The sequence below is a fragment of the Balaenoptera musculus genome, chromosome 15 (genome assembly GCF_009873245.2).
Source record: "Balaenoptera musculus isolate JJ_BM4_2016_0621 chromosome 15, mBalMus1.pri.v3, whole genome shotgun sequence".
Taxonomy (NCBI): Eukaryota; Metazoa; Chordata; class Mammalia; order Artiodactyla; family Balaenopteridae; genus Balaenoptera; species Balaenoptera musculus.
The window spans coordinates 83,374,022-83,392,150 of record NC_045799.1 but is presented as its reverse complement, the minus strand read 5'-3'; the positions used below and the strand labels follow the sequence as shown (position 1 = coordinate 83,392,150).

Below are 18,129 nucleotides of genomic sequence, written 5' to 3'. Positions count from 1 at the left end.
TTTAAATGGATGGAGAAGGGTAGTAGAAAACAAGTTTTAGGAGGAATATCAAGAGTTCACTTTCAGACAAATTTGAGATGCTTTTAAGCCATCCAAGAGAACAAGTCTGTGTTGCAGAGATACATTTGGGAGTTGTCAGGTTATAGATGGTATGTAAAGTGATAGCGGTACATGTGGTTATCTCCTGACAGAATTTGGAGTGACATGACAAGAGCCCTACAGAATTACACATTTGGAGAAGGAGGATCCAGAAGGGGATATTGAGATGAAGGGCCAGTAAAATAGAGAAAAACTAAAATTGTGTGATATTATGGAAGCCAAGAGAGGAACGTGCTTTTTTTTTTTTCTTACAATTTTTGCCTGCATGTGGTTTCATCGCAGGGATGTACCCTAACTGCTCTTCTATCTGGAATTTGGATTATTTCAGTGCTTTCTTATTATAAATTACACTTTGATGGACATTCTTGTATTTATCTTTTTTCACCACTCTATTTCCTTTGGATATACACCTATATATATAGGTGGAAGGGTGTGCTTATTTAAAAGCTTTTAGCTATAAATTGCAGGTCATCTTCTAGAAAGATTTCTTTCATTCTATTCTGACCAGAATGAGTTTGGTTTTTTTTTCTCCATTCTGGTGGTGGTGGAAAAGTGGTGAGAACCAGATAATGCATACCAATATTTTTAATGGTTGTGAAGTGTGCCATTGTATTGATGTTTGTAATTTATTTAACCAGTTATATTGCCTGTTTTGGGTATTATAATTAGTGTTGCAATTAATAACTTTTTAAGCTAAATCTTTTTGCTCATTCTTTTCTTAAAAATTAATTAATTAATTAATTTTTGGCTGTGTTGGGTCTTCTTTGCTGAGCGAGGGCTTTTCTCTAGTTGCCGTGAGCGGGGGCTACTCTTCGTTGCAGTGCGCGGGCTTCTCATTGTGGTGGCTTCTCCTGTTGCGGAGCACAGCCTCTAGACACGCCGGCTTCAGTAGTTGTGGCGCACGGGCTTAGTTGTTCTGTGGCATGTGGGATCTTCCCAGACCAGGGCTCGAACCCGTGTCCCCTGCATTGGCAGGCGGATTCTTACCCACTGCGCCACCAGGGAAGTCCCATCAAATAAAATTCTTTTTAAAAAAAATATTTATTTATTTTTCGGTGCGTTGGGTCTTCGTTGCTGTGCGCGGGCTTTCTCTAGTTGCCGCGAGCGGGGGCCACTCCTCGCTGTGGTGCACGGGCTTTTCATTGCAGTGGCCTCTCTTGTTGTGGAGCACGGGCTCTAGGTGCACGGGCTTCAGTAGTTGTGGCACATGGGCTCAGTAGTTGTGGCTTGCGGGCTCTAGAGCGCAGGCTCAGTAGTTGTGGCACACAGGCTTAGATGCTCCACAGCATGTGGGATCCTCCCAGACCAGGGCTCGAACCCGTGTCACCTGCATTGGCAGGCAGACTGTCAACCACTGTGCCACCAGGGAAGTTCAAATAAAATTCTTAAACAATACCATTTTTGCACATCGCACTGGGGTTGAGGCCCCAAATCTGAAAGGCTTTTCTTTTTATTTTTGGCCGAGCCACGTTGCTTGCGGGATTTTAGTTTCCCAACCAGGGATGGAATTTAGGCCAGGGCAGTGAAAGTGCCAAGTCCTAACCACTGGACCGTCAGGGAACTCCCCCAAACGCTTTTTATTCCAGCTATGTTATCTGATCTGCGATCTAAGAATCAACTTCCAACAACATTGTGTCAGCGACCAAGTCTTCAGAGACATCGCCAGAGGGCAAAGAGGATTTTTGCAGCCAATGGCTTCAAACCACCGTTGGTCCATTGCGGCCATGGGATCACTTGGAAAAGCCTGTCTCAGGTTTGTGAAAGTCGTCTCAAAACCAGCGGAATTTTTATTAGGCTGATTCACTCTGGAATCTAGTTGGCATTTCCCGTTTTGCTGTGGCCTAACGGTTCACCAAAATACGTTCAGTTCTCCTTGAGACGAGTCTTGCAGATGCTTTTGATTTTTTAAAATAAATAAATGACAAATGAACAGTCACCGCTGTATCCGCAAAAAGTAAACATTTGGATCAGCGTCCCTGCAGACATCCGATTCTTGCACTAGCACCCGAGTCTTGGCGTGAGAAGTGAGAGCGCTGACTCGTCGGGTGTTCAGGTCTCGAGGATAGTGGGGCTGAACCGCGGGGAGCAAAGGCCGGGGTCGACCCCACGTGGGGGCCACCCAATTCCTTCCGCAACGCCGCTCGCAGAACAGCCCACCACGCGCCAGCACCTGGGGTGCGCCGGCGCGGGACCAACCCCCCTCCTCGAAGGGGAAGGGGAGGGGGCGGGGCCTGCGCCAGGGCCCGCCCCCTCAGGCGCCCGGAGGGCGGGCAGATCTTCCTCCTTCCGAGAGGCTACTTCCGGATCCGGTGGCGGCTGCTGGGAGTGTATAGGGAGGCGGCGCTTGGGTGGCGGGAGGGCTACCTTGCAGCCCGCGCGCGGCCGGCGATGCTGGGGGGTATCTTGGGGGCCCGGGAGCGCGAGGCGGAGGGCGACGCGGCAGGGGCTGTGCCTGCGCCGCCTGCCATCGACTTCCCGGCCGAGGGCTCGGACCCCAAGTATGATGGTGAGGGACCCGGAATGCGGCGGCGGCGGCGGCCCTCCCCGCCCCCGTCCACCTTCATTCCCGGGGCTGGCAGGTAGCTGCGAGGTTCGGCCCAGGACCTGGACAAGTTCATCTGGATCCGGGCTTGAACCGGGACCCAGCGGTGCCGTATGGGGGCGGCGGGCGGGCCGTCTGGGTTAGGTGAACTCGTGTTGAAACAGGTGTCTGCAGCCCGGTCGATCGTTTACATTTCTGTTCCTTGGTTTCCTCTGCGGACTCGGGGCTGCGGACGTGCTGGGCTGTTTTCCAGCTCCTGAGCCCCGGGGTGTTGTCGGACGATGAGCTTGAGCTTTGTAAACTACTGGAATGGAACTCTGCAGACCCTATGCGCTGAACAGTTTGGGTTAAGAGTTTTAATTTGTAGCTTCTCTCGTCTTTTGCTTCACTAATCGCGTAAAGACTTCTCATAGTGAGGCAGTATGGACATCATCCTCTTCGGTTAAAAAAAAAAACGCCCGAGTTTTCTTGAGGCTTTTGGTTTCTAGGAGATAGGGCTAAGTCGGCAAAGTCAGTCAAGTTATTCATAAAGCGAGAGGTACTTACAGCATTGAGTCTAACCAGTTCAGAGTATCTAATGTTTTAATGAAAGTGCAATCGGCTCTTTAGCTGCAACCAGTTGTTTTGGCAAAAAAATATATATATATTTTTAAATTGAACATGAGCGTGATTTGGAGAACTTTTCCAAACTTGCAGTTGGTGTCAGAAGGGAGGGAGGTTTCATGTGGACAGTCTACCCTGTAACATTTGTAGTTGGCTAAGCCCTTGCAGACATCAACATAAGAATTGAGAGGGAGCATTACAGCATATAATTATGAGCAGAACTAAGATTAAATAGGGGCCAAAATGGAGAGAGTCTGGTATGTAACGTCTGCTCAGTTTAGATATTGGACAACTAAAAATAGGGGAGTGGGGAAAGCATGTATTTAAAAAGTTTGGTCTCCGCAGTAAATATATTGATGATGGTAGTATAGGTATCGATATTCTGTAACCCAGTAGCAACAAATATCCCAAGTTCTCAGAATGTGGTCTTTTTTTTTTTTCTTAGTGGATGAACACTTGAAAAAAATTGAGTTATAGTTAATTTACAATGTTGTGTTAGTTTCAGGTGTATAGCAAAGTGGTTCAGTTATGCATATATATTCTTTTTCAGTTTCTTTTCTATTATAGGTTATTACAAGATATTGAGTATAGTTCCCTGTGCTATACAGTAGGTCCTTGTTGTTTACCTATTTTATATGTAGTAGTGTGTATGGACTTTTAATTAATTTATTTTTTGGGTGCGTCGGGTCTTAGTTGCGGCATGCGGGATCTTTTCGTTGCGACACGCGGGCTTCTCTCTAATTGTGGCGCGTGGGTTTTTTCTCTTCTAGTTGTAGCACGCAGGCTCCAGGGTTCAGTGGGCTCTAGTTGAGGCACGCGGGCTTAGTTACCCTGCGGCACGTGGGATCTTAGTTCCCTGTCCAAGGATCGAACCCACGTCCCTTGCATTGTAAGGTGGATTCTTTACCACTGGACCACCAGGGAAGTCCCTGTATGGCCATTTTTAAAATAAAATTGTGCCATAAAAAATGAATACATCGATTCAAGGAGGTTTTTACTATGTGGTAGTTCGAATAGAATGATTACAGAGAATACACGTTGAGTTGAAGCATGAAACAAATATTAACATGTTGTAGGGATTTAAAGGTGCAAGCCGAGTTGAAAAGGTCTTAATTTCCTTAAATTCTTTGATTTTCATCCTTATTACTACCTACAATTCTTGATCTTAAAGAGAAGCAAAAACAGACTGTGAGGGCGATTTAAGTAGATCCTTAGCACAGGACAGTTGTAAGATAACTACTCTTTAATGGACAAACTGATTTTTTCCACATGTGTCATATTATAGCAGCTCAATGATGCGTAAAGCATTATGTCATAGAAGTCCCAGCTGTAAACAGGCAAGTCTGTCTGTTCTGTAACATTGTGATAAGGTTTTCTGCAAACCGAAGATTATTCTTGAAGGGAGTGATCGTCGATAAGCTTCTAAAAATTTCCTCCTCCTTTGGTTACTAATAATGCTGCCACATTTACATATTGCCTTTTCTTCCAAAGAAGCCCAGAATGTCCAGACATACTTTATCTTTTTATATGAAAAGTTAGGTCTGTGAGAAATGTAGTTTCTAGACTTCAAACAATAGGTAGACGATTTCTCGACGGTCGTCTGTATTGATGTGAGGAGGTCACTCTGCCCGCCAATGGTAGCGTCAGAAAAGTTGCAATCTAGATGTAAGTAACACCTGTGTTCTCTAGCACCTCAGCCTGCAGGGAGTCTCCATCAGCCTTTTTTTTTTTTTTAATGATTTTGCTTTTTTTTTTGTAAAGCTATTTTTTAATTTATTTATTTATTTATTTATTTATGGCTGTGCTGGGTCTTCGTTTCTGTGCGAGGGCCCTCTCCAGTTGCGGCAAGTGGGGGCCACTCTTCATCGCGGTGCGCAGGCCTCTCACTATCGCGGCCTCTGTTGTTGCGGGGCACAGGCTCCAGACGCGCAGGCTCAGTAGTTGTGGCTCACGGGCCCAGTTGCTCCGCAGCATGTGGGATCTTCCCAGACCAGGGCCCGAACCCGTGTCCCCTGCATTGGCAGGCAGATTCCCAACCACTGCACCACCAGGGAAGCCCTCCATCAGCCTTTGATCAGAGTTTCCGCATGTTTTTTTTTTCCTGTGTTAGAAGGAGGCGTTAGAAGGAGGGCCGACAGTAAGCCCATTGTCAGACTCATTCATTTTCCTTCTTTCATCTGACACAAATGTTTTTACCTCAGATTAATTCTACAGGTTCTTTAATTTAATAATGGACCATTTGGATCATACTTTCCTCAGGAGGTTGAATCAGGTCATCCCTTCCCTGTTTGTCTTACTCCCCTCCTTCTTGGCAGAATTCTAGAACTCTAATGCACATCGGGTTTAGATACCATTTCCTACTCTTTAATAAGAGAACTTGACCTCACCTTTCCTTTTAGCCACTTAACCTCTTCCTTTTCTCATGACCAGAACTGTGAAATGGGAAGCTTTCAGCCTCAGCCTTCGTTTCCTTTCAGTTTTACTCCTTCCTGCATTTGGGTGTCTGTCCATTGGTCTTTTTTAAAGTTGTCATTTTCTTGATTTATTAGGTTCAGTTGACTCCACTGAGCAACCATTCTTTTTTGTTTTTTATTAAAAAGTAGAATTTTCTCATTGTAGAAAATAGGAGAGTATAAAAATAGGAAAGTGTAGAAGCAGAAAACCCTCCTAAAAAAATCTCACCGCTGTTGACAATTCAGTACTTAAAATTTTTTTTCACATTACAGAGTATGTTAAAAATGTAGAAAAGCATGAAGAAGAAAATTAGAAAAACCATAATCTCATCGCCCAGAGATTACTGTTTGTAATTTAAATATACAAACATTACATTTTGGCTTAGCTAGAGACAATTTTTGGGGTGAATTTTGCATTTAAAACTGTCAAAGAAAGGTATTCTGAATGGATTCAAGATTTCTGTCTGATTTCGTCATCCAGATAAGATAAAAATTTAGAGAAATCATGTGCAAAATTTAAAGGCATAAAGGAAGAAGAGGGGAAAGTGTATTTATTCACATCTCTGAGGAGAACTCACTGCTAATAATTTGGTGTATTCATTTGCAAATACTTCCTGAGAGTTGCTGTATACCAGGTAGATGCCTAGATATGAAGGATCAAACAGGCAGACTATAAAATAGCTGCTCACTGTAATTTCACTCTTTTTGTAGCCTCTGTCATTGAAAACACAGGGGGCAGAGATTTCTGTCTGTTTTGATGTTTCCATTCTTTTTGTGTGTGTGTACATTTATATAGATATAAAATAAATATATTTTAAAATCGTGATTGTAAAAATTTTATGTTGCTTTTTATTTTTTATTTTTATTTTTTGGCCATGCCTTGCAGCTTGCGGGATCTTAGTTCCCCGACCAGGTGTTGAACTCAGGCCCCAGTAGTGAAAGCTCAGAGTCCTAACCACTGGACCACCAGGGAATTTCCTTATGTTGCTTTTTATTTATTTATTTATTTTAAAAAATTTATTTATTTATTTATTTTTGGCTGTGTTGGGTCTTCGTTTCTGTGCGAGGGCTTTCTCTAGTTGCGGCAAGCGGGGGCCACTCTTCATCGCGGTGCGCGGGCCTCTCCTGTTGCGGAGCACAGGCTCCAGAGGCGCAGGCTCAGTAGTTGTGGCTCACGGGCCTAGTTGCTCCGCGGCATGTGGGATCTTCCCAGACCAGGGCTTGAACCCGTGTCCCCTGCATTAGCAGGCAGATTCTCAACCACTGCGCCACCAGGGAAGCCCTTATGTTGCTTTTTAAATGTGAACTTTTATTAGCATTTTCTTGTGACAAATTAGCCTTTAAGAATGTTATTTTAAGACCATCACATTCTGTACTATCATTTATTTAGTCTTCGCTGTACTGGTGGAAAACAGATTTATCTTTTTTTTTTACCATTAGAAATAATGATGGGTTTGACGTGTATACACAAATCTTTGTTAATATCTGATTATTTCTTTAGAATAGAGCCACAGAAGTAGGATTTGTTGGGTGAAAGAAAAATATTTTAAAAAGTTTTGATACGTTTGGCTAAAATGATAACCAGAAAGGTTGCATTGGTTTGTATGAAACTATCTCCCTCACCTTCATTAGTGTTACTGTTTATGGCCTGCTTCTTTGACTTGATACAGGATTATTTATGATTATCTTTCTATACACCATCATTTATAACAACTACATAGTATTCTATTATATGTGTATAGCTTGTTTAACAAATTTTTAATACTTTGAGTGTTATCCTGAACACCTTGTACATATATATTTGTTGTGCTTTGTTTAATTATTTCCTTGGTTTATGTTTCCAAAAGTAAAGTTTTGCACACGTGAAATTCTACAGTGTATTGTCAAAGGTTGCAAACACCCCCTTGTGTTTGAAAGTATCTAGTTTTCTGTGCCCTTAACAATACCAAGGATTCCAGGCTTTAAATAGTTACCAGTCTGATGGCAAACTCTTGTACTGTGGTTATTTTAATATGTATGTCATTACTTACTAGTTTTGTTAAGACTATTACAATTTTAATTGTGCTTCATCTTCTTACTAGCTTGTAAGAGCGCTATATAAATTTTATTCCCTTTTTCTTGTCATGTACAGTAAAGGTATCTGTACTGTATCTGATTTTGTGATTCATATTTTAACTTTAAGATGTCTTTACGTAGAGAAGTTTTTACATGGCCACATTTTCCATTCTTTTTCTTTCTCATATTCAGGCAATAAGTATTCATTTAAAATGAATAGCACATCTCCATTCATGCAGGTCTTTTTTTGGGCCACCTACAGGTCGGAGAGGTGAATTGGTGAATGAAGTCTCGATTTCCAGACCTCTCTTCCAGGACCTTTAGTAGTTGATAGAGAAGCGTGGAATAAAATGTTTGGAATGGGGCTGATTGTAGAAGGTGTAGGATACCTGGGCCCTGTTTCCACAGGGCATTTCCAGCTGAATGGGTCAGCAGCTCCTGAGCGTTTGAAATTCCTCATCTTTCCTCCAACAGCCCCTCTTACCAGTTTTCACTCTCGTTAACCTCTCCTTCCTCTCATTCCTAGTGTTTTAAATCCTGACCAGTCCATTTCTTTCTTGGTATCTCTGGGACCTGTCCTTTCCTCCACGTTTCTGTCACTTACCTGCTTTATAGGCTCACCCTGACTTCTTGTTGACTCTTTTTTTTTAAAATTTATTTATTTTATTTTATTTTTTAAGTTCATTTTTGGCTGTGTTGGGTCTTCATTGCTGCGCGCGGGCTTTCTCTAGTTGCGGCGAGCAGGGGCTACTCTAAGTTGCGGTGCGCGGGCTTCTCATTGCTGTGGCTTCTCTTGTTGCGGAGCACGGGCTCTAGGTGCGCGGGCTCAGTAGTTGTGACTCACGGGCTCCAGAGCGCAGGCTCAGTAGTTGTGGCGCATGGGCTTAGTTGCTCCGCGGCATGTGGGATCTTCCCGGACCAGGGATCGAACTTGTTGCCATTGGCAGGCAGATTCTTAACCACTGTGCCACCAGGGAAACCCCTTCTTGTTGACTCTTGCATGTCTCCTTCCAGGCTACCTATCACGTGTCCAGAACGGTTTCCTCAAACATGTTTCCTGCATTGTGTTTTCGGCCTGTTAAATAACGTATTAAACAGTGCGTGAGAACTTAACGACTGTCAGCTTTAAGTGCCAACTCAGCTGTCCGCTTGGTCTTGTTCAGTGGAAAGAGGATGGGCTTGGGAGTCAGTCTGATCTGCCTGCTAACTTGTTCCTTAACCTCTCAATGGGATCAGTGTCTGCATCTGTAAAATGGGAATGGTAACATAGGGCGTTTCGGGAGGATTCGATGAGATCGTGCATATAAAACACCTGGTCCATAGTGTGTAGCTCAGAGTAAAGATTCCGTTCTTCCTCCCTTTCCCTTTCTTTGCTGCCAAACTTCTTTCTCTCTGCTTCTCGAAGGAAGGAAGCCGTCCTGTTCCTGCTTGCTTGCTTGTTTGTTTGCTGGAATATTTATTTGTTTCTACCTTTGTACACATCATCCCTAACCAGAGCTTCCTCCCTTCCCGAACTGGCATCTCTCTGCGAGTCCTTCCAGACTTCCAGAATTCAACTCAAAACTCAATTCCAGAATGTCTGTCTTGATTAACCCCACTCACCTTAACTACTGTTTTGCTTTTTATTTCCTTACATTTAAATAGTGTTTTCCTAATTAGAATATGCTGTTTTGTCATTATGAGATATGTTTACCATTTCTTAACATTTTTTTCCTTTTTTAATTTGCAGAATCTGATGTTCCCGCAGAACTCCAGGTGCTGAAAGGACCCTTACAGCAACCGACCTTCCCTTTTGCAGTTGCAAACCAGCTGTTGCTGGTTTCTCTGCTGGAACACTTGAGCCTTGTGCATGAACCAAACCCGCTTCGTTCAAGACAGGTGTTTAAATGTTAGTAAGAATAAATTAACCTTGCTAAATAAAACTTGTAAAATTACTCTGTTGTTCAACGCTGTCAGTCTGAGAAGCAGCTGGTATATAAAAATTTGAAATAAGCCTTAGTAGTACATTTGTAAATTTATTTTATGTTTTCCTTGGGGTAATTCCTTATGAATATCATCCCTGGGGACCCTGCAAAAAGATTAATCACCACAAAATTGTGTGTATTTAAATAAATAAAAGGTAGTTCTTTTTGATTTATAAGTGATAATTCATACAATTTTCGAAGCTCTCTTACGGTTTAGTTGGTGACCAGGTACATGAAAATCCCAGGTATTGATTCGGAACTCATTTTTGCCCAGAGCCCTGGAACAGTTGTGTTTTGTGTCGTTGAAGGAAACTGTTTTCCTCTACACATTGAATACTTCCGACACCAAATGTGTGGGGCTTTCCTCCCACACGGACCAGTTCTCCTGACACCAGCTGGGTGTCTTACAATTCACTTCCGACACTATCTCCCTGGAGTTGGTGTCAGATCTGGCAGGTTAAGGGCTCAGTCCTACAAGACTGTCCTTATTTCAGATGCCAGTTGAAAGTAGGAGGTCCCTAGGTTCTCAGGTTACCCACACTTTTGTCTGACTTGGCTCCAAATTGGGGGTTCCCAGTGCCCCTCCTCAGATTTGATAATTTGCTATAACAGCTCGCAGTACTCAGGCAGACACTTTTTAAAAAAAATAAATTTATTTATTTATTTATTTATTTTGGCTGTGTTGGGTCTTCGTTGCTGCGCGTGGGCTTTCTCTAGTTGCGGCGAGCCGGGGCTACTCTTCATTGCGGTGTGCGGGCTTCTCATTGTGGTGGCTTCTCTTGTTGTGGAGCACAGGCTCTAGGCGTGCGGGCTTCAGTAGTTGTGGCTCACGGGCTCAGTAGTTGTGGCTCACAGGCTCTAGAGCGCAGGCTCAGTAGCTGTGGTGCATGGGCTTAGTTGCTCCACGGCACGTGGGACCTTCCTGGACCAGGGCTCGAACCCGTGTCCCCTGCATTGGCAGGCGGATTCTCAACCACTGCGCCACCAGGGAAGCCCGAGACACTTACTTATGCTTACCAGTTTATTATAATAAAGGATATGATAAAGGATACAGAGGCACACAGGGTGAGGTCCTGAGGGTCCAGAGTGCTCTACCTTCTGTCCCCACAGAGTTTGGGTTCCCCACCCTCCTGGCAAGTGGATGTGTTCACCCACCCTGTACTTTAGGGATTTTTTATTGAGGCTTCATCACATTGGTGTGCTTGATTATTAACTCAGTCTCCAGCCCTTCTCCCCTCCCTGGAAGACGGGGGTGTGAAGTGGAAAGCTCTAAGCTTCTAATCAAGGCTTGGTCTTTCTGGGGACCAGCCCCCATCCTGAAGTGACCTAGGGGCTCCAGCCACCAGTCATCTCATTAGCATATGAAAAGACTCATCACTGGAGACTCCAAGGCTCTGAGAAGCTCTTGTGTCAGGAACTGAGGTCGGAGACCAAATATTAAGACAAAAGATCGTCCTAATACCCCTATCACTCAGAAGATTATAAGAGTTTTATAACTGTGGAGCTGTGTGTCAGGAGCCCGAGACAAAGATCAAAATAAGCAGCAGCAGCCGACCCAGTGTTGAAAATGTTTATTCCTGCCATAGGTTACTTGTCTGAGGAGCAAGCACAGAAATGAGTAGAATTACAGATTATGGCATTTCTGGTTCAGCTTCAGAGGTGGAACTCTTGAGTAGCCCACACCACAGATTCTAAGTGTCTTTTCTACCAAAAGTCTTCCCAAGTCTTGTTTGGTGTTAGAAAGCCTTAAACTTACAGATACTTCTATGTGATCTTAGAAGAACATAATGTTTTTAGTTAAAGGTAATTATCATTTTGATAAGCTTCATGGGACATAAGAAATGGTAAAAAATTTATTTGTCCAGTATACACTTATTTCCTTGAATATGTGTTGGGGGGGTTGGGTCGCACAAAAGGGGGTGTTCTGTAGGTTCCAAACCCGGGGATTATTTTCTGGTATAGAGACGCAGATTATAATGCTTTTAATATAGTACTCTTGGTCCTGATTAAAGCAAAGCTGTGAATCTTGCTGGTTTTAAGATGTTTTAAAATTCCTTATATACAGCCTTTTTAAAGCCCGAAATTTAAGACAAAGTTGGTTATTTTTTAAAGAGAAATGAGACAGTGTTAATATCATTATTACCTTTTACTTACTATTTCCCTCTTCTGACTATGAATTTCGGTTTCCTTTCTTCCTTCGTGTCATGGTGTTCAAAATAAAGGATATTTAAGTAAATGTTTTTGATGTGGTTTAGTTAGTTGACAATCTAAATGGAGAGTTTTTCACATAGAATTTTCTCTGTAGTACCTGTATTCCTTGAATGAGTAAAAACCAAGCAGTTCTGTAGAAACTTCTTTTTCTGAGCAGCCTGGCCTTGTGACTTGAGACTTGACTTCCCCCCTGGTACCTGGTCTGTACACGCATCTCAGATGTGCTCTTTGTATGTTGGTTAAGGATATTCCATAATTGAAAACAACAATTCATATTCACTTTTGTTGTCAGTTCTAATCATTTGTTTCCATTCCTGCCTTTTAAATTTTTATTTATTTATATATTCTACCCCTCCCCCTCCTTTTTTTTTTTTTTTTTTTTTTCCTTTTTTAAAAACAGAGCTTAGTACTTTACTGACTGACCAAGCACAGTAAACAAATGACTGTAGAATGTAGAGTGTCAGATAAGAAATAACAGATGAGCCCCCGATCAACGAGTGTAACCAATCATTCCATCTCTTCAGAGAATCAGTCCCCAAGCTGTAATGTGTGCGTCAACATAACTTTTTTCTTATAGAGGCTATTATTATGACTCTTTATTTTCTGTGTGTTCTTGAAAATTGCCATCTCATCGATGGCCTTTCTAATAATTGTTTTCCATATTTTTTTATAGTACTTTGTCAGACCTTTATCAAAATGGGGCTGCTGTCATCCTTCACGTGTAGTGATGAGTTTAGCTCCTTGAGGCTACATCACAACAGAGCTATTACGCACTTAATGAGGTCAGCTAAGGAGAGAGTTCGTCAGGTAAGCACTAAGAAATGTACTTGGAGTGTGATAAAGACATTCTCATTTCAAGAGAACTGTATTTTAAAGCATTCTGAAATCCTGATTATAACATAGGTTTAATGTTAACTCCCATTTGTTTATTCAACAGATGTTTATTGAATGGCTGCTATGTGTTAGGCTCTCTTGTAGGAGCTGGGGTTCAGGCAGTGAGCAAAATAAAAGTCCCTGCCCTGGGGCGGGGGTGGTGGTGGTATGAATTGGGAGATTGGGATTGACATATATACACTAATATGTATAAAATAGATGACTAATAAGAACCTGCTGTATTAAAAAAAAAAAGTCCCTGCCCTCAGGGAGCTTATGTTCTGACAAGCGGGCAGTAAACAATAGAAAAAGAAAAATACATGGGGTGTTAGGTGGTGGTAAGTGTTAAGGAGAAACATAAAGCAGTGAAGGGCATTAGAAAATGTTGGGAGGGGCCGTGTAGCGTGGCAGGTAGGACCTCGCTGAGACAGGAGCAAGGAGCTGAGGTTGAGGAATGAATCACGTGGAGGGAAAGCATTCCCGGCAGAGGAGCAGCTGTGTGCTGGCAAGTTTGTGAGGCTGACAGGCAGCCAGTGGTGGAGGTTGGAGTAAGCAAGGGGGCGTATGGGAGAGGCGGGGCCGAGGGGCAGATGGAGATGGACCGTTTTAATGTCCTTGGTTTTCACTCAGTAAAATGAGAAGTGCTGCAGGGTTCTGAGCACGGGAGTGACATAACCTGACTTTAACGGGTTCTCCCCAGCTGCTGTGTTGAGAATACATAGAGGAGGGGACTGAGGGCAGAAGCAGGGAGACACGTGCAGTCATACAGGCACAAGGTGCTGGGGGCTTGGAACGGTGACACGGGAGCAGTGGTCAGTTTCTGCTTTTATGTGAAAGGGAAGCTGGCGTTGTTTGCCGGTGGCAACTCCTTGGTAAATCTCAGCTTTGTCCTTGGATGGCAAGAATATAGCTTTTTCACGGGTGATCTTTTAGTTAAGAGAAAAATGTCTTCAATTGCAAACTCTTAAGTAATATTGAAAAAGCCATTGGGTGGGTGTGGTTTTTTTTTTAATATTAGTTTGAGCATTTATACTGATCTAACATTGAATTTTAATAGATCCCTTATTCCATGAAATTTTCAAAATACTTTTTAAAAATAACTTTTTGATTTTAGGGTCCTTGTGAGGATAATTCTCATATCCAGAAGATCAGGTATGTGTTGAATACTTTCTTGACTATGCAAGGAGTAAACTGATCCAAAAGAAATCAGGATTAAGAATTAATCCTGAATTAATCAGAAATTAGTAGTGGGGTTAAAAATAACGTAGTTAGGGTAGTTTATGAAAACTAAAAACATTGTAAGATTAAAAACTTTTTAAGATTTGCTAAAAACTTTGTAAGATTTCTCATTCTCTCTTTGACCACCCTTCCCCCACAATTCTACGTGGATTCCATAAGCCCCACTCTTAATTCAGAGCACTGACATCCAGTCTCTGTCAGGGGAACACCACTGAATTTCGGCTGTATGTAGGAAATGCTCGTTTAAAATCTGTAACTGGTCTGAATCATTCAGAAATTTAAGTAAACTTATCACTGAGCTTAGCTATCCCCTTGCTATCTCTATTACGCTATTGATTTGCTAATTATCAAATGTTTTCTTCATAGAGAATGAAAACTTTCATTTTAGCTCATCCTTTCCAAATTATCACAGTTTAGTGATAAACGAGGTTTGCCAGGTTAGTAATACAGTGAACATGATCTGTCTTAGAACATTTCGGTTCTCTCATGTTTAGGGATTGATTGATTGATTGTGTTTAACTTTCAGATCAAGGGAAGTAGGCTTTGAAGCACAAACTTCACGCTACTTGAATGAATTTGAAGAGCTTGCCATCTTAGGAAAAGGTGGATATGGAAGAGTATACAAGGTGGTTTTCCACATATTTGTTTTGACCCCCTACTCTAAACAATGTATTTGCAGAAGTTGTTTTCATTATTATTATATAAAGTGCTCAAAGGAAAATTCCTAGAAATCATGTATGTTTACTTTTAATTTAGATTTGTCATTTACAGGAACGTGGGCAGGTTTTAATTTTTTCCTAACCACGTTGGTGATTTAGGTGGATTCTGGAAACTTTGAGTTTTTGTTCTTTAGTTAATTTTTATTAAAAAATGTATTAGTTGAAAAAGTTTTGCTGCTGTGTTTTGCACATAGCCTTTTTGCTAACATTCCCATTCTTCAGACCTAGAGATTCTAGGAGTTGGACTGTCAGTACAGTTGGAAAAACTATTAGTCTAGTTGACTGCGGCTGACTTCCCTGAACACATAGTAAAGAGGATGCATAAAGCGTGGAATCCAAACCACTGGACCGCCAGGGAATTCCCCAGGACGTGTGTCTTTAGCTTAATTTTATCTCTTTGGCTAGTTTGGATTATCTAAGGTCAGGTTAAAAGAACTTTCTTTATTCAGTTGGATTTAATGGTACAATATACTTTGTCTTTTCCTCTACTTTTAGGTCAGGAATAAATTAGATGGTCAGTACTATGCAATTAAAAAAATCCTGATTAAGGGTGCAACTAAAACAGATTGCATGAAGGTATGATTTAAAACATTTACTTATTTTGAATAATTGAGTATGTAGGTCCTTTTGAAAGAGTTTGTGCGTGTTTGTGTGTATTTGGGAAATACTTGGTGGTACGGATTGCAGTTTGCTAGGAATGGGTTACCGTAAAATAAACATCAAGATTAAATTTTTATTTGACTTAAATTTTTTATAGGCACTTTAGGTTGACCACATTTCAGGGTCATTGCTGGGGAAATTAATTTTTTAAGTAAACTATTCATATACAATATATAACAAGCTTTTTATGAAAAACACAGGCGCTCAATTCAGGTCCAGGTCTTCTCCCTGACATACTGTGTGGTCCCAGGCAAACGACCTAGTCCTCTAAGCCACTTCTGTCTCCTGCCCTTGAAATAGTGGTGACAAGAATGGTTTTATTTACCTTGGAGGTCTGGACTAACTTGTAGGAATGAAATGAGGGAATGATTATATATGAGCCATGAAAAGTGTAAAGTGCTATATGCACTTGCTATAACAACTGCATTTGTCTCTCACAAAAGTATTCCCATTATTTTAACACAGTCTAGATTCCTCGTACAGAGGGAACAAGTATTATTTAATACCATGAACATTTAACAAATTTGTAAGTAAAAACCAGCTCTAAGTATGTTTCTTCTTCAGGTACTACGGGAAGTTAAGGTGCTGGCGGGTCTTCAGCATCCTAATATTGTCGGCTATCACACTGCCTGGATAGAACATGTTCACGTGGCCCAAAGGCAAGGTGAGCGGTTTCAGACGAAACAGTTGAAGGGTTGGTAAATTTCGGCCCGTGGGTGACACCAGGCCTACGTCTGTTTTTGTGCACCCTACAAGCTGAGAATTTTTTTTTTTGAAGAGTTAAATCAAAGGAAGAATTATTTTGTAAAGATTATATGAAATTCAAATTTCAGTGTCAGTAAAGTTTATTAGAACACAGGCTCGCTCGCGTGTGTTATCTTTGGCTGCTTTTGCAGTACGAAAGCAGAGTTGAGTAGTGGCAGCAGAGTCCCCTAGGGCCCACAGAACCTGAAATATTTACTGTCAGGTCCTGTACGGAAGGTTCGATGAGCCCTCGCATCGTTGAACAGCTCTGTTTTTGTCTTTTCTAAAATCTGCCAGTCATTTGAATAAGCTTGGTGTATTTGCATTTTGCCAGAAGGTCGTGACATTTTTAACTTGTTGTCTCATTTGGTCTTACTTATGTATTTTAGCTCTGCCTTTGACTATAAATTAGAAAACTGGGCTGCTTGAAGATTTCCTTTTGTTTCTGTTCAGCAGATAGAATTTCTATTCAGTTGCCGTCTCTGGAAGTGATCTCTGACCAGGAGGACCCCAGGTACGTGGGCTGCTGTGTCCTTTCACGCCCTGGACGTTACCTCCAGTCACCTGCCTTGGGTCGCCTTTGCCTTTTACAACTAGGAGCTCAGGAGTGTTTTAGACTTTCTTTTTGCTTATTTTCATTACAAAATGTTAAGTTATTTTCTTCCTCCTCTCAGGTATTTCCTGTCAGTGTTTTTAAGTAAATGCTGCTGCTAGACAGATTGGCTGTCTCTTTTGTCAGGAGTTTACCAGTCAGGTTCATACAGGCTTGAAGGAACAGTTGAGGTACTCTGGATCTTTTTTTACGTTGGTTTTTATCGTTACTGTTTTTTTTTGGCCTCCAGAGATCAGTGTGATGTTAAAAGTGATGAAAGTAACAGCTCATTCATTATCTTCGCCGAATTCACCCCAGAAGAAGAAAAATCCTTGGGAGAATCTGGCGTTGAAAATCAGAATAATAGATTGGTGAACTGCAGCGCCAGTGTAGTCACAGGAGATGCCGGTGGATTTGCACCATCCCTTGAGCCCCAAGAAAAAGGTGTGGCTGATGGGTCTTCCAGATCAACTGTTGGGCGTCGGCTGCCAGTTCGGCATAATTCAGACCTGGAAGAGAACTTCGCATCCACTGAGGAATCTTCTGAAGAAAACTTCAACTTGCTGGGGCAGACGGAGGTAGATGACTCTCCCAGAACTTGCCCATTTGCTGTTTCCCTGTAATAGCGGTGTGGAGGGCTGTGATTGGATACGGCCGGCCCTCCTCCTCAGCTGGCTTCCCTCGGCTCCTCCTCCCTGTCTCTGCTCTCGTGCTCCCTCCTGACACGTGGCCCTTGTATTTGGTCTTCCCTCCTTCTCTTAGTTAACTCCTCCTGGTCCTTTTCTGACCTCCCTGACGGGGGCATTTCACAGGTACACCCTGGAGCAGGAAGCATCACACACGTTCTATTTCTGTGGTTGTTTAGCATCATGCTATCAAAATATATTTATGCAGAAAGATTTTCTGTATTTTGGAACGTGACTTTAGGAGACAAGTCCTAGGCAGATCACCAGGTCAGCTTTCAGTGTCCTAATTACAGTAATTAGGATTACACTGATGTGCTGGTACTCTCACCCTTACTGAGTGTTAGTATTTAAACTTGAACGTTAACAGGGTCTGCGCATAACCTGTCATGTTGGGATCACAAAACTGTATATACCATCTGTACACTCACACGTAGAATTAATTCTGGCTGTCCGGGAATATGAGGTTCTGTATTTTTATGAAACACAAAAAACTTTGAGTAGGTTCCCTGAATATAAAGGAGTTGAGTTTGAGGGACTTTTCATCAGAATCATTTCACTGCTCTGTAATAAATTTGGAAAATTTTCCTGAATGGGCTACAGTGAGCTTAATTTTTGCTTACTTTTTTCTCAGACAAATTATTAGTTATGTGAAGCCAGATAAAGTGTGTGTACACTATGGGGTATCCATA

The 18,129-nt window shown here is 42.1% G+C and overlaps 1 protein-coding gene across 3 annotated transcripts in view; it reads left to right on the top strand.

The window, feature by feature from the left end:
- The first annotated feature begins 2,418 nt into the window (after window positions 1-2,418).
- EIF2AK1 (eukaryotic translation initiation factor 2 alpha kinase 1) overlaps window positions 2,419-18,129 on the top strand; it is a 30,632-nt gene continuing 14,921 nt past the window's right edge. The window contains exons 1-9 of one of the 3 annotated variants that reach the window (XR_005016346.1): window positions 2,419-2,605; window positions 9,482-9,640; window positions 12,601-12,734; window positions 13,915-13,952; window positions 14,566-14,665; window positions 15,254-15,334; window positions 15,983-16,082; window positions 16,616-16,676; window positions 17,005-17,332. Coding sequence is in view for 2 of the 3 variants with exons in the window: in XM_036824304.1 (XP_036680199.1) it covers window positions 2,488-2,605; window positions 9,482-9,640; window positions 12,601-12,734; window positions 13,915-13,952; window positions 14,566-14,665; window positions 15,254-15,334; window positions 15,983-16,082; window positions 16,616-16,676; window positions 17,005-17,332 (1,119 nt within the window). In the remaining variant the exon portion in view is untranslated. The remainder of the gene's footprint in view (window positions 2,606-9,481; window positions 9,641-12,600; window positions 12,735-13,914; window positions 13,953-14,565; window positions 14,666-15,253; window positions 15,335-15,982; window positions 16,083-16,615; window positions 16,677-17,004; window positions 17,333-18,129) is intronic. The other 2 variants (XM_036824305.1, XM_036824304.1) reach the window with 2 other exon arrangements.